At 45.2% G+C, this 25888-nt stretch overlaps 1 protein-coding gene across 8 annotated transcripts in view; it reads left to right on the forward strand.

Moving 5' to 3' along the window:
• The first annotated feature begins 1713 nt into the window (after window positions 1-1713).
• The window catches only part of LOC122938431 (leukotriene B4 receptor 1-like), a 68473-nt gene continuing 44298 nt past the window's right edge, over window positions 1714-25888 (forward strand). The window contains exons 1-3 of one of the 8 annotated variants that reach the window (XM_044293939.1): window positions 1734-1835; window positions 23008-23077; window positions 23483-23587. Coding sequence is in view for 4 of the 8 variants with exons in the window: in XM_044293932.1 (XP_044149867.1) it covers window positions 1719-1829; window positions 23483-23587 (216 nt within the window). In the remaining 4 variants the exon portion in view is untranslated. Of the gene's footprint in view, window positions 1836-23007; window positions 23078-23482; window positions 23588-25888 lie in introns of all 8 variants that reach the window. The other 7 variants (XM_044293935.1, XM_044293934.1, XM_044293936.1 and 4 more) reach the window with 7 other exon arrangements.

Consider the following 25888-nt stretch of genomic DNA (forward strand, 5'->3'; position numbering starts at 1 on the left):
CTGCTAGCCACAACTGGTGGCCATTCCTGCACCGTGCTCTATCCCTGCAGTTACCATTCGGCCACTTCTTAGTTCTGTCCCTTTCTAGGAAAGCTGGGTGACAACCTGTATTCCACACAGAAAGCTGGGTGGCAGCTCCTAGGAGAGCTGTGTGGTATACAGGCTGTCTGTCACCCAGCTTTCCTGGTCTCCTGAAGAGAATATATCTCAGTATAGGAACATTTAGATACGTTATCAGGAGTCTTGGAAAGCCGGGTTGCAGCTCCTATGAGAACTAAGACTACTGAATGGCCAAATCATCTGATGACTTCTCTATATGTTCCCGTACTGAGATATATTCTCCTCAGTGACGTCACAGCGCAGGGATTATACATACAGTGACGTCACAGCGCAGGGATTATACATACAGTGACGTCACAGCGCAGGGATTATACATACAGTGACGTCACAGGGCAGGGATTATACATACAGTGACGTCACAGCGCAGGGATTATACATACAGTGACGTCACAGCGCAGGGATTATACATACACTGACAACACAGCGCAGGGATTATACATACAGTGACGTCACAGTGCAGGGATTATACATACAGTGACGTCACAGAGCAGGGATTAGACATACAGTGACATCACAGTGTCACGTGTTATTTTTGTAGCTGAAAATAAGGTTTTATAAAGTAAAAAAAAATGGCTCCTAACTTTTTTAACTGGCTCCTAGATTCCAAGGAAATTTGTCAAGCCCTGCCATAAGATCACCTATTATTAATCTGAGGTACATGGTGCTATTACATTAGTACCCCCCATGTACCTCACATTTAAAGGAAGTGGCCCCAAACACCTCAAAAAATTATGGGCTGACCAGCACCCCTAAGCCCCGCCCACCCACTAAGCCCCGCCCCATAACCTCCCACCCCACCCGGTCCCTGGGAAAATTGTCATCTGTGAAACTGGTCCTTGGTGCAAAAAAGGTTGGGGACCACTGCTCTACTGAACATGTTTCCAGAGTCCACCCCATAAAAGAATAAATAAGGTGCCACCAACAGGGTTCTTCAACCACATATACGTAACCATGTATAGGAGCTCCTACTGGAGCCACCTACACATGCCTCTATACCAGATGTGACTTGATAAAGGTCACGCTGACCGAAACATTGTCTGTCATTTAAACTGGATCCATTATATTTTATCAACTGGAGTTAGCGAATATATTTCACATTTACGAATCATATCTATTATTTGAAAAAGAAAGAAAAAGAAATGCAATACAGCACATCCATATAAGTGTGCCCTGGATTCTACTTGCTCAAAAGTGCTGGATTTTATACACCTGTGGCAATGGGACTGAATTAAACACCTGAATTCAATGATAAAAAGGTGTTTCCTAATACAAATATGAAAATAAAAATTTCATTATAGGAAATGTACCGGTCAGGAGAGAGTGCTGGATGCCTAAATCAGAATACACATCTGCTGAGAACTGTAGAAGTGATTAGAAAGGTAAATAGCTAACAAAAAATGCAGTTACTAGATGTCCTAGTGTTTAAGGTTGCGAAATAATATTTGAGCAAAATGTATCAGAAAGATTTGCAGTGCATTAGAGAGTAACACTTATGACTCATGGTTGTTTGCAGAGATACTGGAACATTTTAGGCGCTCCAACATTAATCACTAGGGTTTTATGTGTTACGGTAAAACAGGATGGGTTGGGTAGAAGCAATGTGTTATGGACTGATTGCCAGATATCACAGGCAGACATGGGGAAGCAGCGCTTGTTTGTTATCTACTAGGATACCTTCTGACACTGCAACACACAGTGGTCATATTGAGGTAAAAGTGAGTATTCATGTAATATTGTGCAGTACTTTCAGTTCCTATGGGTGAATTACTGACAGTTATTTCATTAGGTGGCTTGTTTTGTAATGTGGTGTTAAGCAAGCAGTACTCTTCTTTTATTTCCCAATTTTTCACAATTTTATGTCATATATTACAACTATTATATGGACTTTAGGTCTGCCTGCTACTCTTCAGCAACATATACTAGAGTGGTTTAATCTAAAAACTACATGTGCAGAGTGGTCAAATGATGCAGTATATAAAGCAGAAAGGAATGCATTTTGTTCTGTATGATTTCTAGTAGAGATGGACGAAGTTTTGAAACATTTGATTCAGACGATTCACCAAAGTTCCTCAAGAAATTTAATTTGTTCCGAATTAATTTGTCACGAATCATGATAAACCGGGTATACCCAAGCCATTCTGCCTGATCATATTTGTTGGTCCAATCTCATTGTGAAGACTTGGAAGTTAAACTGCAGGGACAGTGCAGGGAGAGCGCAAGGAGAGGGTATCACCATGTGCATTATGTTCTAGTGTTCTGTAGGTACTGAGCCATCAGTATTACAGGCAGTTGTAATTTATCATCGTCTACACCACTGTGCAGGGAACTAAAATTCATAGCTAATCCTTTCTGTTAGCTGTGGAATTACTGTGCGTCAGTATTACAGGCCAATAAAAGTGTAAGGTCTAATTTATCGCCATGGACTTAACCGTATAGAGCCCCAAGATTCAAGTAGTGGCTGCTTGACACAGTGGGGATGGTGGCAGCAGCAGAAGTGGCAATAATGGCACTATGACAGAGTGGGGAGGGTGGCAGCAGCAGAAGTGGCAATAATGGCACTATGACAGAGTGGGGAGGGTGGCAGCAGCAGAAGTGGCAATAATGGCACTATGACAGAGTGGGGAGGGTGGCAGCAGCAGTGGCAGTAAAGCTGTGTTAACATCATTGTTTATGTTTCCGTTCTTCTGATCCGTCAGAAGTACATAAAACAAAAAAAAAAGCAATCCTGTATTTTGAGCATCCATAAAGCCTCTTCCTGGTGGTCAGTATTTTGTCAGTGTTTTGCATCAGTATTGGATTGAAAATTGCAAGCCAAAAACAGGAGTGGGTCCAAAATAGAGATTCATGTAATAGAATTCTATTTGCTTATCATATGTGTGGTGGACCCATTCCTGCTTTTGACTTAAAATCTTTGTTCAAATACTGATGCAAAACACTGGCCAAACACCGACTAAACAAACGTATTAGCTACAATTAATTTTGGTTGAGCAGGTGGAGTGATTTGTGTGGTTCATTCCAATAACCAACGATACTCCTCCCTTATGGCAATAATCCAGCCGCCATATTAGTTGAAAGAAAAATAAATACCATTAAGTTCATTGTATGGCAGGACCCCGGATCTTATGGAGGGAACCACATAGGCTAAAATTTTGTTAAACTGCACAGTGACATAGAATTTGTTTAAACTTTGTTGTGGCTGTAAGAGTGACGTTGAATAACATTTTCCATAACAGAACGTGGTAGCTAGGAAAGATGAATTTGGGTCCAGTTTGTGTTTGGTAATACCATCGTAGTTACTCGCACGCATGGCTCCCGCCATATGGGTCTCGCACGCATGGCTCCCACCATATGGGACTCGCACGCATGGCTCCCGCCATATGGGACTCGCACGCATGGCTCCCACCATATGGGACTCGCACGCATGGCTCCCGCCATATGGGACTCGCACGCATGGCTCCCGCCATAAGGGACTCGCACGCATGGTTCCCACCATATGGGACTCGCACGCATGGCTCCCGCCATATGGGACTCGCACGCATGGCTCCCACCATATGGGACTCGCACGCATGGCTCCCGCCATATGGGATTCGCACGCATGGTTCCCGCCATATGGGACTCGCACGCATGGCTCCCTCCATATGGGACTCGCACGCATGGCTCCTGCCATAAGGGACTCGCACGCATGGCTCCCGCCATATGGGACTCGCACGCATGGCTCCTGCCATAAGGGACTCGCACGCATGGCTCCTGCCATAAGGGACTCGCACGCATGGCTCCCTCCATATGGGACTCGCACGCATGGCTCCTGCCATAAGGGACTCGCACGCATGGCTCCTGCCATAAGAGACTTGCACGCATGGCTCCTGCCATAAGGGACTCGCACGCATGGCTCCTGCCATAAGGGACTCGCACGCATGGCTCCCGCCATATGGGACTCGCACGCATGGCTCCCACCATATGGGACTCGCACGCATGGCTCCCGCCATATGGGATTCGCACGCATGGTTCCCGCCATATGGGACTCGCACGCATGGCTCCCTACATATGGGACTCGCACGCATGGCTCCTGCCATAAGGGACTCGCACGCATGGCTCCCGCCATATGGGACTTGCACGCATGGCTCCTGCCATAAGGGACTCGCACGCATGGCTCCCTCCATATGGGACTCGCACGCATGGCTCCTGCCATAAGGGACTCGCACGCATGGCTCCTGCCATAAGAGACTTGCACGCATGGCTCCTGCCATAAGGGACTCGCACGCATGGCTCCCGCCATAAGAGGCTCGCTGGAGTGGCTCTTGGCTTAGAGGATTTCACAATTGTTATTGACATTGGTAGGTCATACGGCCATCTGATACTATTCATTTCAGCCTCATTTCATTAAGAAGCTTTACTCCATGTCTTTGTCTTTCTAGGTTATCGAGTCCCGGTTGATGGGTTAAGCCCCAATATTTTCCCCAGCCGTCCTTAATTCTAAGGTTTGCATCCCGGCAGCTGCCCGGCCCCATGGGCCCCTGGTGGTTGCTTCGGCGCCATGGCTCCAGGGGTCCGATCAATGGTTGTCTGTCCACCTGTGCAGCTATGCTTTTGGTTTTGAATGACTCACATCTTTACCTGCTTGCCAGCTTATGTTATTTAGGTTCATTTTAGTTGATGTCCGTTATTATCTCCATTTTCTGTCACGTTTCCCTAAGTCTTTTCAGGTCATGCAGTTGAATTCATGTTGGGGGTCACCTTCCACGTTGGTCAGGTCTCATTCCTAACGATATTTCGCCTTGCATGTTATTCAGGCCATGTAGTTTATCTTTGGTATCGCCTGCCATATCGGTCAGGCTCATAGTTTCATTTCACCTGCATCTTATTCAGGTAATTTATTATAGTTATAATTTCTTGACTTAAAAAATAAAAAATAAAAAAATCGGCTCCATGGCTTCAGGGGGCCCGATGACAGCTTCGGCCCCATGTCTTCGGGGGGCCCGATGACAGCTTCGGCCTCATGGCTTCGGGGGCCCGATGACAGCTTCGGCCCCATGGCTTCGGGGGCCCGATGACAGCTTCGGCCCCATGGCTTCGGGGGCCCGATGACAGCTTCGGCCCCATGGCTTCGGGGGGCCGAATGACAGCTTCGGCCCCATGGCTTAGTGACTGTTTTCAGTCCTGCTGGGCTGATTGCCTGGTTGGTTGTCCATCTGTGCATCTGGGCTGATTTGGCCCGTATGTATCACATACATACCTGCTTCCCTAATTTCCTAATAATCCATGTTGATCGCTCACTTTATGTTTTGACCGCAAACTGGTCCGGTTCGCCCTACAGCATCATTGTCATGTCTTACGCAGATATTTCGTCTTGCTTGAATTGTTCATGCTTTCGTTCAGGTCCTGCCAGAGGAGGAACAAGTAGGGTAATTCCCTCTAGCATTTCAGTCTTTGATCGTAGTCAATTATATCTTGTCAACTAGGTCCCCGCGCAAAGTCTTTGCCTTTTTACCACGACCAGGAATCCATTTTTGCCGGTAGCTTCATTGCAATTGCATTCCCTCACTCATGGGAGGGTATAGACACAATCTTGTATATTATGGCTTTGTAGCTTCTTTCCGCACTAACCTCACACTCCCTACAACCACGTTGAATCAGATTTTGGACGAGGTTCAGCATTTCCTCACGGTAGAAGATTCAGATAGTAGGTCGGTCTTCACGTCTCAAGCGTTAAAACAATTCTCAGAGGCACACAGTAGAACAACCCGCAGACAACGGCTAGCAGATAGCTGTTGTCTGGGGAACTATTCAAGGATTCTCTTCCTATCTACATAGTTCTTTTTGGCCCTAGTTCCTGCATAGTCTAGGCAGTTAGGTTTCGGTCCAACGATCTCCTGAGGCTAGGGCATTGCCAGTACAAACTTTACAAGGTTCAGTTGGTTTTCATGATCCATTTCACAACGTATTCCCGATCCTCCATTCCGCTTTGGGGCAGTATCCGCAATATTGAGCATCATGTCTCTGGCCTTGTCATCCACATGATGGGTTGTATGTCTCCTTCTGGCCTTGCCTCATACACCCCAAATTTTTTGCCCTCGATCCCTGACTCCTTGCAGTTGGCTTGGGAATTAGTTTGCACATGCCATTCGAGTTCCTTTCCTACCCTACTTGGCTTGGTTTTTACCCACTTATAGGCCTACCCACGATCATGGCTTAGGGCACACAACAAGCCATTTAGTCAGGTTATCTAAGACACGCCTAGCTGGGTTAGGTTGTTCCTGTTGTTTCTCTCCCTAGGGTTCTTCGGATATCTCTTGGCCGTAGCCATAACCACAAGTTGGTAAGGCTGATTAGTCAGCCTGCATTTGTGGGAGGGGCGGAGGCTCTTCATATACGAGCCACAGCCTCACTCACAGACGTGTGTTCTCAGGTGCCCCACCCTCCCTCCCTTATCTTCTCATTTTCACAGGGTATGCGCACTTATAGGCCTACCCATGATCATGGCTTAGGGCACACAACAAGCCATTTAGTCAGGTTAGCTAAGACACGCCTAGCTGGGTTAGGTTGTTCCCGTTGTTTCTCTCCCTAGGGTTCTTCGGATATCTCTTGGCCGTAGCCATGACCACAAACAGTAGAATGATGTACTAGTGTTGAGCGAGCATGCTCGGCCAAATACCCGTTCGGCTCGAGCATCGCTATGCTCGGCAAATGGCGGTACTCGGCCGAGTACCGCATGTGCTCGAGCACTATGCTCGAGTCTCCTCTCCGCACGTTTCGCGGCTGCTAAGCAGCCAATAAACGTGCAGGTAAGTACTGCCATCACTGTAATGCCAGTAGCCATGTTGGCTACTGGCACTACAGTGATTGGCTGTCCGGAACGCGTCATTGGGTGCTATATAGCACCTGGTGATGCGGATTCGGCTCATTGTGGGTCAGGGAGAGCTGCACTTAGGAAGGGACAGATAGTTTTAGGAGTGTGATCGCAATATATTCAATAGAAAAAAGTTTCAAAGACCCAAAAGTCTTGTGTGTGGTGGCAGGCTGGCAGCAATATAATTTAGCAGTGAATTATTTTTCGATACTTTACAATACTTTTTCGATAGAGGGTGTCTGCAGTGACTTGTGACATCTGTGCTGCAATATTTTCTGTGTGTCAGGGCCAGATATTGGGAAAAATATTACTGACAACAAATATATATATTTTTTCCATATTTTATCCACACTTTGCCTATAAACGGTGTCTGCAGTGAATTATCACATCTGCGCTGCAATAGCGTGTGTCAGGGCCAGATATTGGGAAAAATATTAGCGAAAACAATTATATTTTTTCCATAATTTATCCACATTTTTCCTATAAATGGTGTCTGCAGTGAATTGTCACATCTGCGCTGCAATAGCGTGTGTCAGGGCCAGATATTGGGAAAAATATTAGCAAAAACAATTTTATCCACATTTTGCCTATAAACGGACCCTTATAACATATAATATTTAATATGAAGAAGGCGAGCATTAAGGGACAGGGAAGTGGCTGTGATGCTGATGGTGCACGCAGAGGCCGTGGCTCTGGGCGCGGTGAAACTGTGCCTGCTGCCAGAGCACAAGAAAAACAATCATCCAAGATACCTAGCTTCATGTCCCAGTTTGCAGGGCAGCGCAGGACACTACTTTTGAAGTCATCCCAGTGCGAGCAGGTGGTCGGTTAAATTGCAGCAGATAGTGCTACCAGTCGGTTAAGAACCACCCTGTCTTCTACCAAGTCCAGTCTCAGTAGCCAGGAGTCTGGTCCACACAATCTTTACCCTGATCCTCCTTCCTCCAACCATTTACAGTCTGGCCAAACAAGTGATCCCACACTCGGAAATTCCGAGGACCTCTTTGCATCGTCATTATTTGATTTGGCCCTCTCGCCAAGCACACTTGAAGAGGGACCTGAGATCTTGTGCCCCGATTCCCAACCTCTTGAGCATCCAGAGTCACAAGAACATGACGCTGGGGTACAGAAATTAGTGTTTAATGAGGTGGATGATGATGAAACACAGTTGCCAACGACTCAACCGCAATTACTCTAAAGAGGTTGAGGAAGAGGATGATACACAGTTGTCAATCACTGAGGTTGTGGTTAGGTCAACAAATCAGGTCGATGATCAGAGTGAGGAAGTGGAAGAGGAGGTGCTAGAGGACGAGGTCACTGACCCAACCTGGGAAGATGGCAACAAGCCGAGCAAGGAGAGCAGTACAGAGGAGGAGGGATCTGCAGCACTGCAACAGGCTGGAAGAGGCAGTGGGGTGGCAAAAAGTAAAAGGCAGGCACCACTAAACAGGCCTGCAACTGTTCCACGGAGCACCCCCTTGCGTAAATCTCCCTTGCCAAAGGGTAAGTGTTCGACATTATGGCGCTTTTTTGAGGAAAGTGTGGACGACAAAAGAATAGTAGTTTTCAACCTGTGCCACACCAAAATGAGCCGGAGCGTGAACACTAGCAACCTCACCACGACCAGCATGATCCGCCACATGGCATCAAAGCACCCTAATAGGTGGGCCGAACGCTTGGGTCCACAATCTATATCTGCGGGTCACACCACTGCCTCCTCTTCCCTTGTGTTACGTGCTGGGCAGTCCCCTCTCCAAGACACAGGCCCGGATGCCTCCCTCCCTGCACCTGGACCTTTGCAAGCTCCATCAGCGACCACATCCACTTTCCTGTCCCAGCGCATTACCCCAGGCATTTGAACGCAAGCGCAAATACCCAGCCACCCACCCACAGGCCATAGCACTAAATGCGCAGCTTTCCAAATTACTGGCCCTGGAAATGTTGCCATTTAGGCTTGTAGACACTGAGGCCTTCCGCAGCATGATGTTGGTGGCTGTCCCTTGTTATGCAGTCCCCAGCCGAAACAATTTTTCAAGGTGTGCCATGCCAGCCTTACAGCAACATGTGTCCCTTAACATCACACGTGCCCTGACCAACGCAGTTACTGGGAAGGTCCACTTAACCACAGACACATGGACAGGTGCTTTCGGACAGGGACGCTACATTTCCCTGACGGCATACTGGGTGAATGTTGTGGAGGCTGGGAGCGACTCACACCCTGGGATGGCACAGGTGGTACTGACGGCAAGCATTGCGGGCCCCAATTCCATCAGGGTTTCCGCCACCACCTATGCTAGTGGCTCCAATCCCCACTTCTCCTCCTCTGCCTCCTCCTCCACTGCCACCTTCGAATTAACCACATGCAACACCAGTCAGTTATCATTCGGTAGCTGGAAGCAATGTAGCACTGCAGTGGGGAAGCGGCAACAGGCCGTGCTGAAGCTGATCTGCCTAGCAGGGAGCAGGGAGCGCACGTGGCGTCATAGCAACCAGTGACGCCGTGCGCTCCTGCTCTCAGGAGGGATCCAGGCCGCGGTTCCACGGCCCGCACACGGCTGTGAAACACGGCCGTGTGCATGGGGCCTTAGTTTGTGACTCATTCGATTCATTGAGTTAAAAGAGCCGTGAGTCAGACTGTAGAACAGGTTACATTACACTGAGGCTGAGGCTGCTTTTGTTGCAACAGATAGGAGAAGTGACAGATGACACAAGAGTTTAGATTACAGGTTGAATTAAATTAACCCTTTAGAATCAAATTGGCTTCTCAGGAGATATATATGTTAAAGGCATCTCATTCAGTAGCTATATAACTAAGGGCCCTTTCACACTTGCATTGTCCGGATCCGGCGTGTACTCCACTTGCCGGAATTACACGCCGGATCCGGAAAAACGCAAGTGTACTGAAAGCATTTGAAGACGGATCCGTCTTCAAAATGCTTTCAGTGTTACTATAGCACCCAGGACGCTATTAAAGTCCTGGTTGCCATAGTAGTAGTGGGGAGCGGGGGAGCGGTATACTTACAGTCCGTGCCGCTCCCGGGGCGCTCCAGAGTGACGTCAGAGCGCCCCAGGCGCATGGATGACGTGTACATGCGATCACGTCATCCATGCGCCTGGGGCGCCCTGACGTCACTCTGGAGCGCCCCGGGAGCCGCACGGACGGTAAGTATGCCGCTCCCCCGCTCCCCGCTACACTTTACCATGGCTGCCAGGACTTTAGCGTCCCGGCAGCCATGGTAACCATTGAGAAAAAGCTAAACGTCGTATCCGGCAATGCGCCGAAACGACGTTTAGCTTAAGGCCGGATCCGGATCAATGCCTTTCAATGGGCATTAATTCCGGGTCCGGCCTTGCGGCAAGTCTTCAGGATTTTTGGCCGGAGTAAAAAGTACAGCATGCTGCGGTATTTTCTCCGGCCAAAAAACGTTCCGGTCCGGAACTGAAGACATCCTGATGCATCCTGAACGGATTTCACTCCATTCAGAATGCATTAGGATAAAACCGATCAGGATTCTTCCGGCATAGAGCCCCGACGACGGAACTCTATGCCGGATCCGGACAACGCAAGTGTGAAAGGGGCCTAAGGGTGGGTTCACATCACCTTTATGGATTGTACTGTCAGTGTCAGACTGTTGTCACTGTGGGTAACAATGCACAACAGACAACAATTCACATTACACACCACAGTGACAGCTTCTGACTCCTGTCTGACTCCTGAGTCCTCCTGTCCGGCGTCAGCCTCAGCTTCCCTTTACTATAATAAAGCACTCTTCCTGACTCACTCAATACTAGTAATCAGAGTTCAGCGAGAGCTGAAGAAGACGAGCCGACTGCACTGAGTCAGCAGCGCAGCAAGTAGTGAGTGAATCGAATGTATCAAGCATCTGCGCATGCGCACCGGCACCTAGAGTCTTCGGTTCACTTGCGAGTCAGCTCAGCAGTCTGACTCACCAAGTGAACCGAAGATCCGATTCATGAATCGGTTCATTTGAATGAGCTGATTCAAATGAACCGATTCACCTAAAAGATCCGAACTTCCCATCACTAAACGGCGGTGCAGGGGAGGGAGAGGCGTGTCCCTTCCCCTTGATCTGATAGGCTGCAGGCACTAGGCCGGCAGGCTATCAGAGGCCGGCGCAGGCGGCGCGATGACGTCATCGCGCCGCCTGAGCCATACAGCGTGGGACACAGCCCAGAAGAGGCCTGCATCGCATCGCTGACACTGAGGTAAGTATGTGTGTTTTTTTTTTTTTTTACAATAGTGATACTTGGGGGGGGGGGGGACTTACTTAATAATGGCACATGATGGGGGGGCTTACTTAATAATGGCACATTGGGGGGGGGACTTACTTAATAATGGCACATGATTGGGGGGCTTACTTAATAATGGCACATTGGGGGGACTTACTTAATAATGGCACATTGGGGGGGGACTTACTTAATAATGGCACATGATGGGGGGACTTACTTAATAATGGCACATGATGGGGGGGGACTTACTTAATAATGGCACATTGGGGGGGACTTGCTTAATAATGGCACATGATGGGGGGGTACTTACTTAATAATGGCACATGATGGGGGGGACTTAATACTGGCACATGATGGGGGGGCCTTAATACTGGCACATGATGGGGGGGCTTAATACTGGCACATGATGGGGGGGACCTAATACTGGCACATGATGGGGGGGACCTAATACTGGCACATGATGGGGGCTTATTACTGGCACATGATGGGGGTCTTATTACTGGCACGTAATGGGGGTCTTATTACTGGCACGTAATGGGGGTCTTATTACTGGCACGTAATGGGGGGCTTATTACTGGCACGTGGAGTCATCTACGGGGGCACTAAGAAGGGGTAATTTATACTTGCAAAATTATGGGGGACATTGAGGGCATCTACTGGGGCATTTTATACTGGTACATTATGGGGGCACTAGGAGGAAGGGGAGAGGAGCACTATGGGGCATTTACTGGGGGCACTATATAGGGGTATTTTATACTGGCACATTATGGGGGACATTAGCTCAACTGGGGGCATAAGGGGGTATTTTTTGCATTGTCACATTATAAGGAGAATTATTACTACTGGGGGGGGGGGCATTATGGTGGGCTTTATTACTCCCACATGGTATGACCCCTAGTAGCAGCACCAGCCTCTCCCTGCTCTGCTATCCCTCTGCCTCTTCTCCAAATCCTTATTATGAAATCTTTCTCATTAGGATAAAACACAACATCAGCTCCGCCGAGCCCCCGGCCAAAGTGTGGAAGTGGCGTCCGAGATCCCCAAGGGCCAAGCCAAGTAACTGTAAGTGTTCATGTGAAATATGTTTGTTATACACATATAGCCTACACTGTGCCCCACAATATACAGTATACCGCTACACTGTGCCCCACAATATATAGTATGCCTCTACACTGTGTAGTCTGTTCCATAAGCACCCTTGTTCTGTGGCGGCGGACAGAAAATAATCTGGAAGTGCCCCTCCCGAGACCAGGCTCTGGATCCGCCACTGGACCGCTCACAGGAGTGTACATTTCTTCTAAACTGTAATCCGTATGCTCTGACCTGCAGAAATCAGCACTCGCTCGATAACAACTAACAGGCAGTGCCTGTAGGCTGTAGCCTGGTCCTGTTACCGAAGCTAGCCAAGTGGTGTAAGGTTAAGGTACTAGTAGAGATGAGCGGCCGCTTAATCCTGATTTAAAGTTAAAGTTACTGCAGGATATGGATTACGGTTTAGAAATGTCAAATGTACACTCCTGTGAGCGGCGGGGAGGGGGATCTGTGGATGACACTGTTATAGGGAGGGGGAAATGGGGATGACACTGTCATGGGGTGGATCTGTGGATGACACATATAGCATAAGATGCTATACATTACACAGTATGTGGCATCCACAGATCCCCCCCATAGCAGTGTCATCCACAGATCCCCCTCTCTATAAAAGTGTCATCCACAGACAGCTGGACTTTTCTTCCCTGTTGCAGTTTTAGGTATTGGGTAAAGTATCGCAGCATTTCTAAGCATACTTGTGTAAATGTATCGTTGTTATAGCTGCCCCCCCTACTTTTGTCCTGGCCCCCAGTGTGCCCCCCCCCCCCCCCCAAAATTTGAAGGCTAGAGACGCCACTGGTCAACGCTGCAGCAGCGCTTGAAATTGCCAGCTCACTGGCTGTTGTGCGATGTGAGCACTCGCTGGAACTCCACGTTCCACATGTTGGCCAGGCTTTGTAAGCAGCAGAGGGCAGTTGTGGAATACCAGCTGCAACATGGTCGTTGCCTTTCCAGTCAGCTTCCGCTATTCACAAGCGAGGAGTGGGCATGGATGTCTGACCTCTCTGAGGTTTTATGCAACTTTGAGGAATCAACACAGATGTTGAGCGGCGATAACGCTATTGTCTTCTCAAACAATTCTGCTCACAATTGAGGACAACGCTGTGCATGTGGAAGAGGTGGAAATGGGGGAAGACATTACACAGTTTGATGATAGTCAGACCACCCTCAGTTCGTCTTCTCAGCGTGAATTGGAGGCTGAAGAGGAGGAGGAGCAGGAGACGCTTGCCTCAGCTACAGAGGGTAGTACTCATGGAAATTTAATTCCATCTGTTCTGCGTGGGTGGGCAGAAGAGGAGGAAGACGATGAGGAGATTGGGAGTGATCCTACTGATGACGACAGCGAAGTCTCACCTGTTGGTACTCTGGCTCAAATGGCTGACTTTGTGTGAGGCTGCGACCCACGCGTTATACGCATTTTAGACAACACAGAAAACTGGTTGTTCATCCTTCTCGACCCCCGCTACAACGAGAACTTCTCATCTCTCATTCCTCTGGTGGAGAGGACGAGAAAAATGGTGCAATACCAGAAGAAATTGCTCCAAAATGTTCCATCTGACAACGCTGGCTGCAGAATCCGTACTTCCTTTGCCAACCAAGGAGGGGATACAAGGGGAACACACAGCAGTTCCAACAGAGGCAGAGCAACACTCTCCAAAGCCTGGACCAGTTTCATGACACCCCGGCAGCACCCTCATCCTGATGCACGGCCTAGTGCCACAAGGAGAGAAACATTTTGGAAGATGGTGAAGGAGTACATAGCAGTATGTGTCAGCATCCTCAATGATCCCTCAGTGCCTTACAACTACTGGGTGTCCAAGCTGGACACGTGGCACGAACTTGCGCTTTACGCTTTGGAGGTGCTGGCCTACCCTGCCGCCAGTGTTTTGTCTGAGTGTGTATTTAGTGCTGCTGGTGGCATTATAACAGATAAGTGTATCCGCCTGTCAACTGAAAATGCTCACAGGTTGACTCATATAAAAATGAACAAGGCCTAGATTGACCATGACTTCTCGATTCCACCAGAGGAATGCTGATGAACATAAAGGCACTTTACATGTGTTGTTTTTAATGTAGTTAATAGACTGTATTCCCATGCACCCGTTCCACCATAAACAAGGGTATATGGTTGAATCTTCCTTTTCTCATCCTCCTCCTTCTCTTCCATCATATCAACATGCATTGCTTATTAGTCACATATAATGTCCCCGCATATATGGCCTTCATATATTATTTTCTAGAGGGTCCGCTCACCAGCAGGCCCTCACGTATAATTTTTTACATGGTCTGCTCACCAGCAGGCCCTCACATCAAATTTTTTACAGGGTCCGCTCACCAGCAGGCCCTCACATATAATATTTTACAGAGTCCGCTTACCAGCAGGCACTCACATCTTCTTTTTTACAGGGTCCGCTCACCTGCAGGCCCAAACCTAAAATCTTTTACAGGGTCAGCTCACCTGCAGGCCCGCAACGCAAATCTTTTACAGGGTCAGCTCACCTGCAGGCCCACAATGCAAATCTTTTACAGGGTAAGCTCACCTGCAGGTCTGCAAATCAAATCTTTTACAGGGTCAGCTCCCCTGCAGGCCCACAACTCAATGTGAATGAGGCTCTCCTTTATGTGATATACAGGTTATCCCCGGAGTGCCTCTTCCTTGTAATTTTTGGCAGCACTTGCATTTTATATACAAGTAAATATACAGGAAAGAATGTTTTCAATACATTTTTACTATAAAATCGATTTTTTTACTTTGGTTTTGTGCATAAAACCTTAATTAGATTGTGGGCCTGGTGATCACTTTAAGGCCTTTTAAGCAGCAGCAGCAGCATCGTGATATAAATGAGTGGCAAGGTGACATGGTGTGGATGGAATCATGAGGAAGCCACATAGTGGCACAATGAATGAGTCTGGATAAAAGACTAAGGCCACAGATTGTTTAGAAAGATGCAGATGGACAGAATCTGTGGAGCTCTATCGTGGTCACCTGCAGATTAATGCAGACCAGGGGCATAGCTATAGGGGAAGCAGGGGAAGCTGCAGCTTTGGGGCCCTGACCCAGAAGGGGCCCATCCAGGAGGAGGAGGACTAAAGGATTTGGTCAGGGCCCCCTCAACAGTATCACACAATAAAATGATATACAGTGACAGTATAGACAGTGTATAAAACGGATGAAACAGCTGCTGCCCCTGGTCTCAGAGAGCGATCTTTACTAGCCACAGGAATGGGGATGGCCTGAAAGGAAGGGGTCACTAAAAAATTACTGTGGGATGGAGCCCCATTCAAAAATTTGCTGTGGGGCCCAGTCATTTACTGATGCAGCCCACAAAAGCAAGTTGGGTTACCTTAATTAAATTGTGGGCCTGGTGATCAGTTTAGGGCCCTTTAAGAAGCATCAGCAGCAGCATAGTGATAAAAATGCGTGGAAAGGTGACATGGTGTAGATGGCAGCATAAGGAGGCCACATAGTGGCACAATGACAGAGTCTGGATAAAAGACTGAGGCCACAGATTGTTGAGAAAGATGCAGGTGGAAACAAATCTGTAGAGCTGTATGAAGGTCACCTGCAGATTAATGCAGCCATCAAAATCAAGTTGGTCTTGTCGGTTCCACCTCAGCTCACCAGCAGACCCGCACCTAAAATCTTTTACTGGATCAGCTCACCTGCAGGCCCGCAACTCAAATATTTTACTGGGTCAGCTCACATGCAGGCCCTTGCATATAATGTTTTACAGGGTCAGCTCACCCGCAGGCACTCGCATATAATGTTTTACAGGGTCAGCTCACCTGCAGGCCCGCAACTCAAATCTTTTACAGGGTCAGCTCACCTGCAGGCCCGCAACTCATGCTGCCTTGCTTTGAAGTAGTAGCCATAGCCGTTTATCAGGCTCCCTCTCCGAGGGACAATGATTCCCCATTACTGGTGGTCACCATGTTAGGCGCATAAAAGAACATCGAAAGTTGATATGGAAGATATCCAAATGGATCGGGGACGTGCGATCAGGCAGAAGTTACAAACCGGATTCCCAAAAAGTTGGGACACTATACAAATCGTGAATAAAAACTGAATGCAATGATGTGGAGGTGCCAACTTCTAATATTTTATTCAGAATAGAACATAAATCACGGAACAAAAGTTTAAACTGAGAAAATGTACCATTTTAAGGGAAAAATATGTTGAATCAGAATTTCATGGTGTCAACAAATCCCCAAAAAGTTGGGACAAGGCCATTTTCACCACTGTGTGGCATCTCCCCTTCTCCTTACAACACTCAACAGACGTCTGGGGACCGAGGAGACCAGTTTCTCAAGTTTAGAAATAGGAATGCTCTCCCATTCTTGTCTAATACAGGCCTCTAACTGTTCAATCGCCTTCTTTGTTGCACCTTCCTCTTTATGATGCGCCAAATGTTCTCTATAGGTGAAAGATCTGGACTGCAGACTGGCCATTTCAGTACCCAGATCCTTCTCCTACGCAGCCATGATGTTGTGATTGATGCCGAATGTGGTCTGGCATTATCTTGTTGAAAAATGCAGGGTCTTCCCTGAAAGAGATGACGTCTGGATTGGAGCATATGTTGTTCTAGAACCTGAATATATTTTTCTGCATTGATGGTGCCTTTCCAGACATGCAAGCTGCCCATGCCACACGCACTCATGCAACCCCATACCATCAGAGATGCAGGCCTCTGAACTGAGCGTTGATAACAACTTGGGTTGTCCTTGTCCTCTTTGGTCCGGATGACATGGCGTCCCAGATTTCCAAAAAGAACTTCGAATTGTGACTCGTCTGACCACAGAACAGTCTTCCATTTTGCCACACTCAATTTTAAATGATCCCTGGCCCAGTGAAAACGCCTGAGCTTGTGGATCTTGCTTAGAAATGGCTTCTTCTTTGCACTGTAGTTTCAGCTGGCAACGGCGGATGGCACGGTGGATTGTGTTTACTGACAATGGTTTCTGGAAGTATTCCTGAGCCCATTCAGTGATTTCCTTTACAGTAGCATTCCTGTTTGTGGTGCAGTGTCGTTTAAGGGCCCGGAGATCACGGGCATCCAGTATGGTTTTACGGCCTTGACCCTTCCGCACAGAGATTGTTCCAGATTCTCTGAATCTTCGGATGATGTTATGCACAGTTCATGATGATAGATGCAAAGTCTTTGCAATTTTTCGCTGGGTAACACCTTTCTGATATTGCTCCACTATCTTTCTGCGCAAAATTGTGGGAATTGGTGATCCTCTACCCATCTTGGCTTCTGAGAGACACTGCCACTCTGAGAAGTTCTTTTTATACCCAATCATGTTGCCAATTGACCTAATTAGTGTTAATTGGTCTTCCAGCTCTTCGTTATGCTCAAATTTACTTTTTCCAGCCTCTTATTGCTACTTGTCCCAACTTTTTGGGGATTTGCTGACACAGTGAAAATTTGAATCAACGTATTTTTCCTTTAAAATGATACATTTATTCGGATTAAACGTTTGATCTGTCATCTACGTTCTATTACAAATAAAATATTGACATTTGCCATCTCCACATCATTGCATTCAGTTTTTATTCACAATTTGTTTAGTGTCCCAACTTTTTTGGAATCCGGTTTGTATATAGAGTCAACAAAGCGGCAGCAGGGCCTCTCCTGTATAACATTTCCTCATCCAAAATATCGCAGTGACATTCCCTGTAATTTTTTATTACTCATTCCAATAACAGGGCATCTTAAGAGTCCTGTATTGTTATTTATCGTCACTACCTCCACGAGTCCGGAGTGTGTGATTTGCGCGACACCCGCTTGCCTTCCTTGGATGTGTTAGGCTTTTCTCAGGCTCCGTCCCCGGAATCAAACACTGATTCCCAGTTACCCGTAGTTTACAATGGTTTTGAGCTGACAATTACATCGAAAGACATGAGGGGACTAGCAATCGGCCCCAGGTTAACTAGAGTTACCAAAGCGGCAGCAGGCCACCGCCCATAATGTCACCAGCAGGGTCACCAGCAGGCCATCAATCATGATTTTCAAAGGGTGTGTATGATGCCCTCCTTTATGTGTAACTAAGGGAGTATCGGAGTGCATCTTCCTTGTAATTTTTGGCAGCACTTGCACTTTATATGCAAGTAAATATTCAGGAAAGAATGTTTTCTATCAATTTTTCCTCTAAAACCGATTTATTCCCTTTGTTTTGTGCGTATTACTGTGATTATCTGAAAGTGGCATACTATTTGGACAACATAGTTCCCAGCAGCGACCAGCGAGTCCAAGATGCATCCATACATCCTCCCCATGCTGTTACAGAACCATTTCGGTGGTGCTACCAACAATTTGAGACATTTTCTTATGAACCAGGCACCCTCCCCTTTTCAGAGCAGGGGGTACTTGATTTAATGCTCGGGTTCTCCCATTGACTTCCATTATACTCGGGTGCTCGGTCGAGTACCCAAATATCACGATGTGTTCGGCCCGGGCACTACGGTGCTCTATCAACACTATGATACAGGTGTATCACTCCAGTTTGTGAATCAGGGCCTAATAGCAATGCTTATCTATTAATCAATGTGGACATGCCACAAACAGTAGAATGAGACACGTGTATCACTCCAATTTGTTAATCAGGGCCTAATAGAATTGCTTATCTATTAATCAATGTGGACATGCCACACACAATACAATGGGACAGGTATATCACCCAATTTGAGAATCAACGCGTAATAGAATTGCTTATCTATCAAACAAGGTGGACACCCCAATAACAGTAGAAGTAGATGGCTTATTCGCCCAAATTTGAGAATCAAGGTCTAATAGAATTATCTATTAAACAAGGTGGACACCCCAATAACAGTAAACTTAAAAAGCTTATTAACCCCAAGTTCAGAATCAAGGCCTAATGGTATTGTTTATCTATTAAACAAGATGTTCACCCCAATAACAGTAGTATTATAAAGCTTATTCCCTCCATTTTGAGAAGCAAGGCGTAATAGATTTGCTTATCTTTTTAACAAGGTGGATACCAAAATAACAGTTAAATTGCACAGCTTATTCACCCCAATATGAGAATCAAGGCATAATAAACCTGCATATTTAGTAAACCAGGTGGACACCCCAATAGAAGTAGACAGCTTATTCACCCCAAATTGAGAATCAAGGCATAATAGAATTGCTTCGTTATTTAAATAAGGTGGGCACCCCAAAAACAGTTAAATTAGAGAGCTTATTCACCCCAATTTGGGAATCAAGGCCTAATAGAATTGCTTATCTTTCTAAGAAGGTGGACACCTAAATAACAGTTAAATTATACAGCTTATTCACCCCAATTTGAGAATCAAGGCCTAATGGAATTGCTTCTCTATTAAACAATGTGGACACTGTTTAAGTAGATAGCTATGTGCCCTACACAGGGATAAAAGCAAAGTAGAGTGTCTGAAATGTATCCCTCACTTCCATGCTAGTGAGAACCACGCTCTACGTGGCCAGAATGGAAGAATCTCAATGGTTTTTGCTTTCTCCTCCAGAATTTTCATTAAAACTCTCAGGATTAAGGGAAGCAGGGGAAACACACAAACCAGCGACCCCTTCCAGCAGTTGCTTCCCTCGAATGATAAAGGGAGCAAAATGATTCAAATTTTCTGTTGTGAACAGAGGCCATAACATCTAAGGCTAGTTGATCCATCCTGTGTACCAGCTTGTTAAAAACCTCTTGGTTCAGGCTCCATTCCCCTGGATGAATCTGATTCCTGCTGAGGAAATGCCTTGGGTGTTCTGTTCTACCTATTTCATCAGGAGTCTGCATTCTTCTTCCAACTGTGGGCTTATGGTTCCCCCTTGTTTGTTTATTTAAAATACAGTGGGGAGATTGTCTGATTGTACAAGAACAGAGTTGTGTTGGAGTAGAGACTGAAAATGCATCAGAGCCAATCTGACTGCTCTCAATTCTTTCATATTGGAAGATAACTTGTCTTTGTCCTACCACTGCCTTTGGATCCACTGATTGTCCACATGGACACCCCAACCCCAAGAGGATGCATCGGTGATGAGGAGTTTCAGGGGATGAGGAAGACGACATGAGGGGACTAGCATAAAAACTGTGTCAAGAAAAGCCATTTTCTGTCACCTTACATCACAAAAAGTGCAACACCAAGTGATAAAAAAGGCATATGTCCCACAAAATGGTACCAATAAAACCATCACCAAATATAGCTATAGCTCTCAGAACATGGAGACACTAAAACATCATTTTTTTGGTTTAATAATGCTATGATTGTGTTAAAGTGAAATAAAAAAAAAAAAAGTATACATATTATGAATCGCCACGTCCGTAACAACCAGCTCTATAAAACTATCACAAAAAGTGCAACACCAAGTGATCAAAAGGGAAAATGTCCCACAAAATGGTACCAATAAAACCGTCACCTCATTTTTTTTTTAAATGAGCCCCTACATAAGAAAATCACTCCAAAAAAACCAAAACTATAGCTCTCAGAACATGCACACATTAAAACAATTCTTTTGTTTAAAAAATGCTATTATTGTGTTAAAGTGAAATAAATAAAAAAAAGTATATATATTAGGTGTCGCCGCATCCGTAACAACCAGCTCTATAAAAATATTACATGACCAAACCCCTCGGGTGAACACCGTAATTTTTTTTTTTTTATAAAAACTGTGTCACGAAAAGCCATTTTCTGTCACCTTACATCACAAAAAGTGCAACACCAAGTGATAAAAAAGGCATATGTCCCACAAAATGGTACCAATAAAACCATCACCAAATCCCGCAAAAAATGAGCCCCAACATAAGAAAATCATAAAAAAAATTAAAAAAAATATAGCTCTCAGAATATGGACACATTAAAACATAATTTTTTTGTTTCAAAAATGCTATTATTGTGTAAAATCAAAATAAATAAGAAAAGTATACATATTAGTTATCACCACGTCCATAACCATCTGCTTTATAAAAATGTCACATGACCTAACCCCTCAGGTGAACGCTGTAAAAAATAATTAAATACAAACTGTGCTAAAACAACAAATTTTTTTGGTCACCTTGCCCCATAAAGTATCATAATGAATGATCCAAAAATCATATGTACCCCAAAATAGTACCCATAAAACTGCCACCTTATCCCTAGTTTTCAAAATGGTTTCACTTTTTGGGAGTTTCTACTGTAAGGGTGCATCAGGGGGGCTTCAAATGGGACATGGCATCTAAAAACCAGTTCAGCAAAAACTGCCTTCCAAAAACCATGTGGCGATCCTTTTCTTCTGCGCCCTACCATGTGCCCATACAGCAGTTTATGACCACATGTGGGGTGTTTCTGTAAACTGCAGAATCTGGGTAATAAATATTAAATTTTGTTTGGCTGTTAACCCTCGATGTGTTAAAGAAAAAGTTGGATTAAAATGGAAAATCTGCCCAAAAAGTGAAATTTAAAAATATTATGTCCATTTTCCTTTAATTCTTGTGGAACGCCTAAAGGGTTAACAAAGTTTGTAAAATCAGTTTTAAGTAACTTGAGGGGTGTAGTTTCTACAATGGGGTCATTTATGGGGGTATCCACTATGTAAGCCCCACAAAGTGACTTCAGACCTGAACTGGTCCTTAAAAAGTGGGTTTTGGCAATTTTCTTAAAAATTGTAAGAATTGCTTCTAAACTTCTAAGGCTACTTTCACACTAGCGTTCGGGCGGATCCGTTCTGAACGGATCCGCTCATAATAATGCAGACGGAGGCTCCGTTCAGAACGGATCCGTCTGCATTATATTAGCAAAAAAAAGCTAAGTGTGAAAATAGCCTGGGACGGATCCGTCCAGACTTTCAATGTAAAGTCAATGGGGGACGGATCCGCTTGAAGATTGAGCCACATTGTGGCATCTTCAAACGGATCCGTCCCCATTGACTTACATTGAAAGTCTGGACGGATCCGCACGGATCCGCACGCCTCCGAACGGCCAGGCGGACACCCGAACGCTGCAAGCAGCGTTCAGCTGTCCGCCTGTCCGTGCGGAGGCGAGCGGAGCGGAGGCTGAACGCCGCCAGACTGATGCAGTCTGAGCGGATCCGCCTCCATTCAGACTGCATCAGGGCTGGACGGCTGCGTTCGGGTCCGCTCGTGAGCTCCTTCAAACGGAGCTCACGAACGGAAACCCGAACGCTAGTGTGAAAGTAGCCTAAGCCTTCTAACGTCCTAACAAAATAATATTACATTTCCAAAATGATGCCAACATAAAGTAGACATATGGGGAATGTTAAGTAATTTTTTTTTATGAGGTATCACTTTATGTTTTGAAAGCAGAGAAATTGAAATTTTGAAAATTGTGAATTTTTCTAAATTTTTTGTAAACTTGGGATTTTTTCATAAATAAAGGTGAAATATATTGACTCAAATTTATGACTATCATGAAGTACAATATACCACGAGAAAACAATCTCTGAATGGCTTGGATAAGTAAAAGCGTTCCAAAGTAATTGCCACATAAAGTGAGATATGTCAGATTTCCAAAATTAGGCCTGGTCAGGAAGCGGGCAAATGGCCCGGATGTGAAGTGGTTAAATGGATAATGAAAACACTAATGTCTCTTCATACCTAGAGAAAAAAGAAATACATTGTGTGCCTGTTCATTAGCTCCTTATAAAGGAGTAGTGTCTGATTGATCAATTGATTACTTAATTATTTACTGCTTTCTAATATTTCTCTTTTGATTGTAGCTAGGGGATAAAACCCCATTTGTTTTGTGCTGCCGGAGGACGTCCAGGAAAAAGCCGATTCACCTAAAAAGTATTTGCCCCTATTATCCTTCCATTGGAGTGCTTGTCTTACTGCCAACTCATGGTGTCATAGTTTCCATTATTATACCTTTTATAATACCATGATTAGATATGTTAAAAAAAAAGACACATATATAGAGTTAGAATAATTTAGTATATTTATTAAAGTAGTGGATACACATTTGGCCGCGATGCTTATTATGTCACCTATATTTATATCATTGATAAATAACAAAATATACCAATTGTATATAATATAAATCAAATCAAACAGAATAATAACCACCTATAGTCCACTCAGACTTAAGTGACTTTACCTTCATCATTAAGCCTCGCGAAAAGAATAGGGTGGGGGGAGGTGTTTGATGAATATACTTACGTGAATGTGCACTAATCGATCTCATTTCTCTTATAGGTTTCAAGAAGACGTTGGAGGATTATCCAATCAAAATCGATCTTCAGTCATCTCATGCCCATCTGGAAAAATTTTCAGGCTATACCATCCCACATCTATCACCAGGTAAGATTCTAAATTCAATCTTTATTAAAACATATATAATTGAATACAATCATTGATTTCTGTTTTAAAATAATTCACTTTTGTGTAATTTATGTAAAATTTACATGCACCTATTGTTTATGGTATATATTGCAATGTTTTTCACTCTATAGGAGCTAAGAATTGCCTATCGTGAGTAATACTGTTTTTATATTAATGTGTATTTTATTGCACTAGCTCTTTAAGGTATGAGTATATTGATTCTAAGAAACTAAATGATGAAGCACATCACAGTGGGTACCCTGCACCGCTAAAGGAGGCAAACCACACAGGTGCTATGGGTCCCAAGTGGGAAGGGGCCCCCGCTGTGGATGATAGGCATCCCTTAATTGCACTTAACATCTCAGCTCCTGTCCCAAGTCTGTGCTCAGAGCTTAAACCCCTTATTCTGGCTCCTTGCTACCCCTGTACTAGCCACCCCTCCCCTTACCTAGCTCATCCGTGGCTCCTTAGTCCAAGTTGTAACAAACGCCCTGTGTCTCCGCTGTTTGCTAGGCTGGTGAATCAGAATTATCTAGCAGAGCTAGCCTGCTGATTGGCTAGCCTAGCACCCTGCAGAGAAACTTTAGTGTGCCACACAGAGCACGCAGTGTGACCTGACCAGTCCTGACCTGTGTCATCAGTCCAGACTCCGGCACTTACAGTGGCAACTGGCCCTGACGGCTGTGCTCTGACATTAGGGCCATTAAGTCATTTGTGACTGTCAAAGCAAAAGTTGAGGCACTATATAAAATAACAACCAAAAAAATAAACACTCATAAATGATAAATAAATATATCTTTATTGTTACAAAATAATTCATTAAAGTATTAAATATAAAAAAAACAACTATGTTGGAAGCACTATATAAAATGCATCAACAGCAGCAGGCACAGTTTATTGGGGGTAGGGTACACTATAAAATATGCAGCAGGCACAGTTCATGAGGGGAGGAGAATGGACACTATATAGTTTGCAGCAGGCACAGTTGATGGGGGAATGGGTATGGTACACGATATAATAAGCAGCAGGCACAGTTCATGGGGGGTATGGTACACTATACAGTATATTATGCAACAGGCACAGTTAACATATGTATGTGAGATCCTTTATCACAGGCATGCTCGACCTGCGGACCTCCAGCTGTTGCAAAACTACAACTCCCAGCATGCCCAAACAGCCTACAGCAGGGCATGGTGGGAGTTGTAGTATTACAACAGCTGGAGGGCCGCAGGTTGAGCCTGCTTTATCATGTTAGAAAATCAGTCACTACAATCACTCTGGATGGCCCACACATCCAGCATTAAAGAGGATCTGTCACCACTCCTGATATGCCTATTTTAATAGCTTCATGCATTCCCTGTGTAATAATAATTCTGGAGCATCTATTCGTATGTCTCTATGTTGTGCCATTTCTTTATTATTTGCACTAGAAGTTATGAATGAATTACTATTAGCCTTCAGTAAGGATACAGAGGGGAGGTAACTCTATCAGTGGTACCATTTTCAAACTGTGCAGGTACACTCCCCCCCAACTAGGGAGTCTTTTTTTCCATAAAAGTTGTGATAAGATGATCACTAGCTCCCCACTAACTAAAGTTTCTATTTTACAATGACCTTCTGGCCCATACTGGATCTTTCATGTAAAACATGCAGACCGCTTTTATAGCAATACTAGTTACATGCTACAACAGTTATGAAAATGATTACTAGACCTCACTGAAGGCAGCATAAATTAGTGGTAAAAATGCTGATTTCATCAATTTATGGGCTAAAAGTAAGTGGTTGCTGAGAACCAGCATCATAATCATTGCAGCCCAGGCCTTGAAAAGAGTCAGATCTACCTGAGAAGAGTCCTGGTTATTCATAATGTCCTGCTCTCCTCTTCCATCTGCTGATGATTGGCAGTTCTCTCCTAGAAAGAAAGGGAGAAAACTCGGTAGAAGGTCATCAGCAGGTGGGCAGGGAGTGGAGGAATTCATGAATAACCAGGACTCTTCTAAGGTGGCTGTGACTCTTTTTCAGGCCCAGTCTGCAATGATTGTGATGTTGGTTCTCGGCAACCACTTACTTTTAACTTATAAATGACCGACCACTGAAATCAACTCACCTGTCTCTATTTTATTCTGTCGTTAGTATGAGCAGCATAAAGTTGATGACAGGTTCCCTTTAATTCTTGAGAAATTTGTAAAAGAACATTGGTAGAAAGAGAACACCGGATGCCAGGCGGTAAACTTATCCCTAAAAGGCCTCAACGGATAATATTAGTAAAGATACTTGTTT

Source organism: Bufo gargarizans, chromosome 5 (assembly GCF_014858855.1).
Source record: "Bufo gargarizans isolate SCDJY-AF-19 chromosome 5, ASM1485885v1, whole genome shotgun sequence".
NCBI classification, from domain to species: Eukaryota; Metazoa; Chordata; class Amphibia; order Anura; family Bufonidae; genus Bufo; species Bufo gargarizans.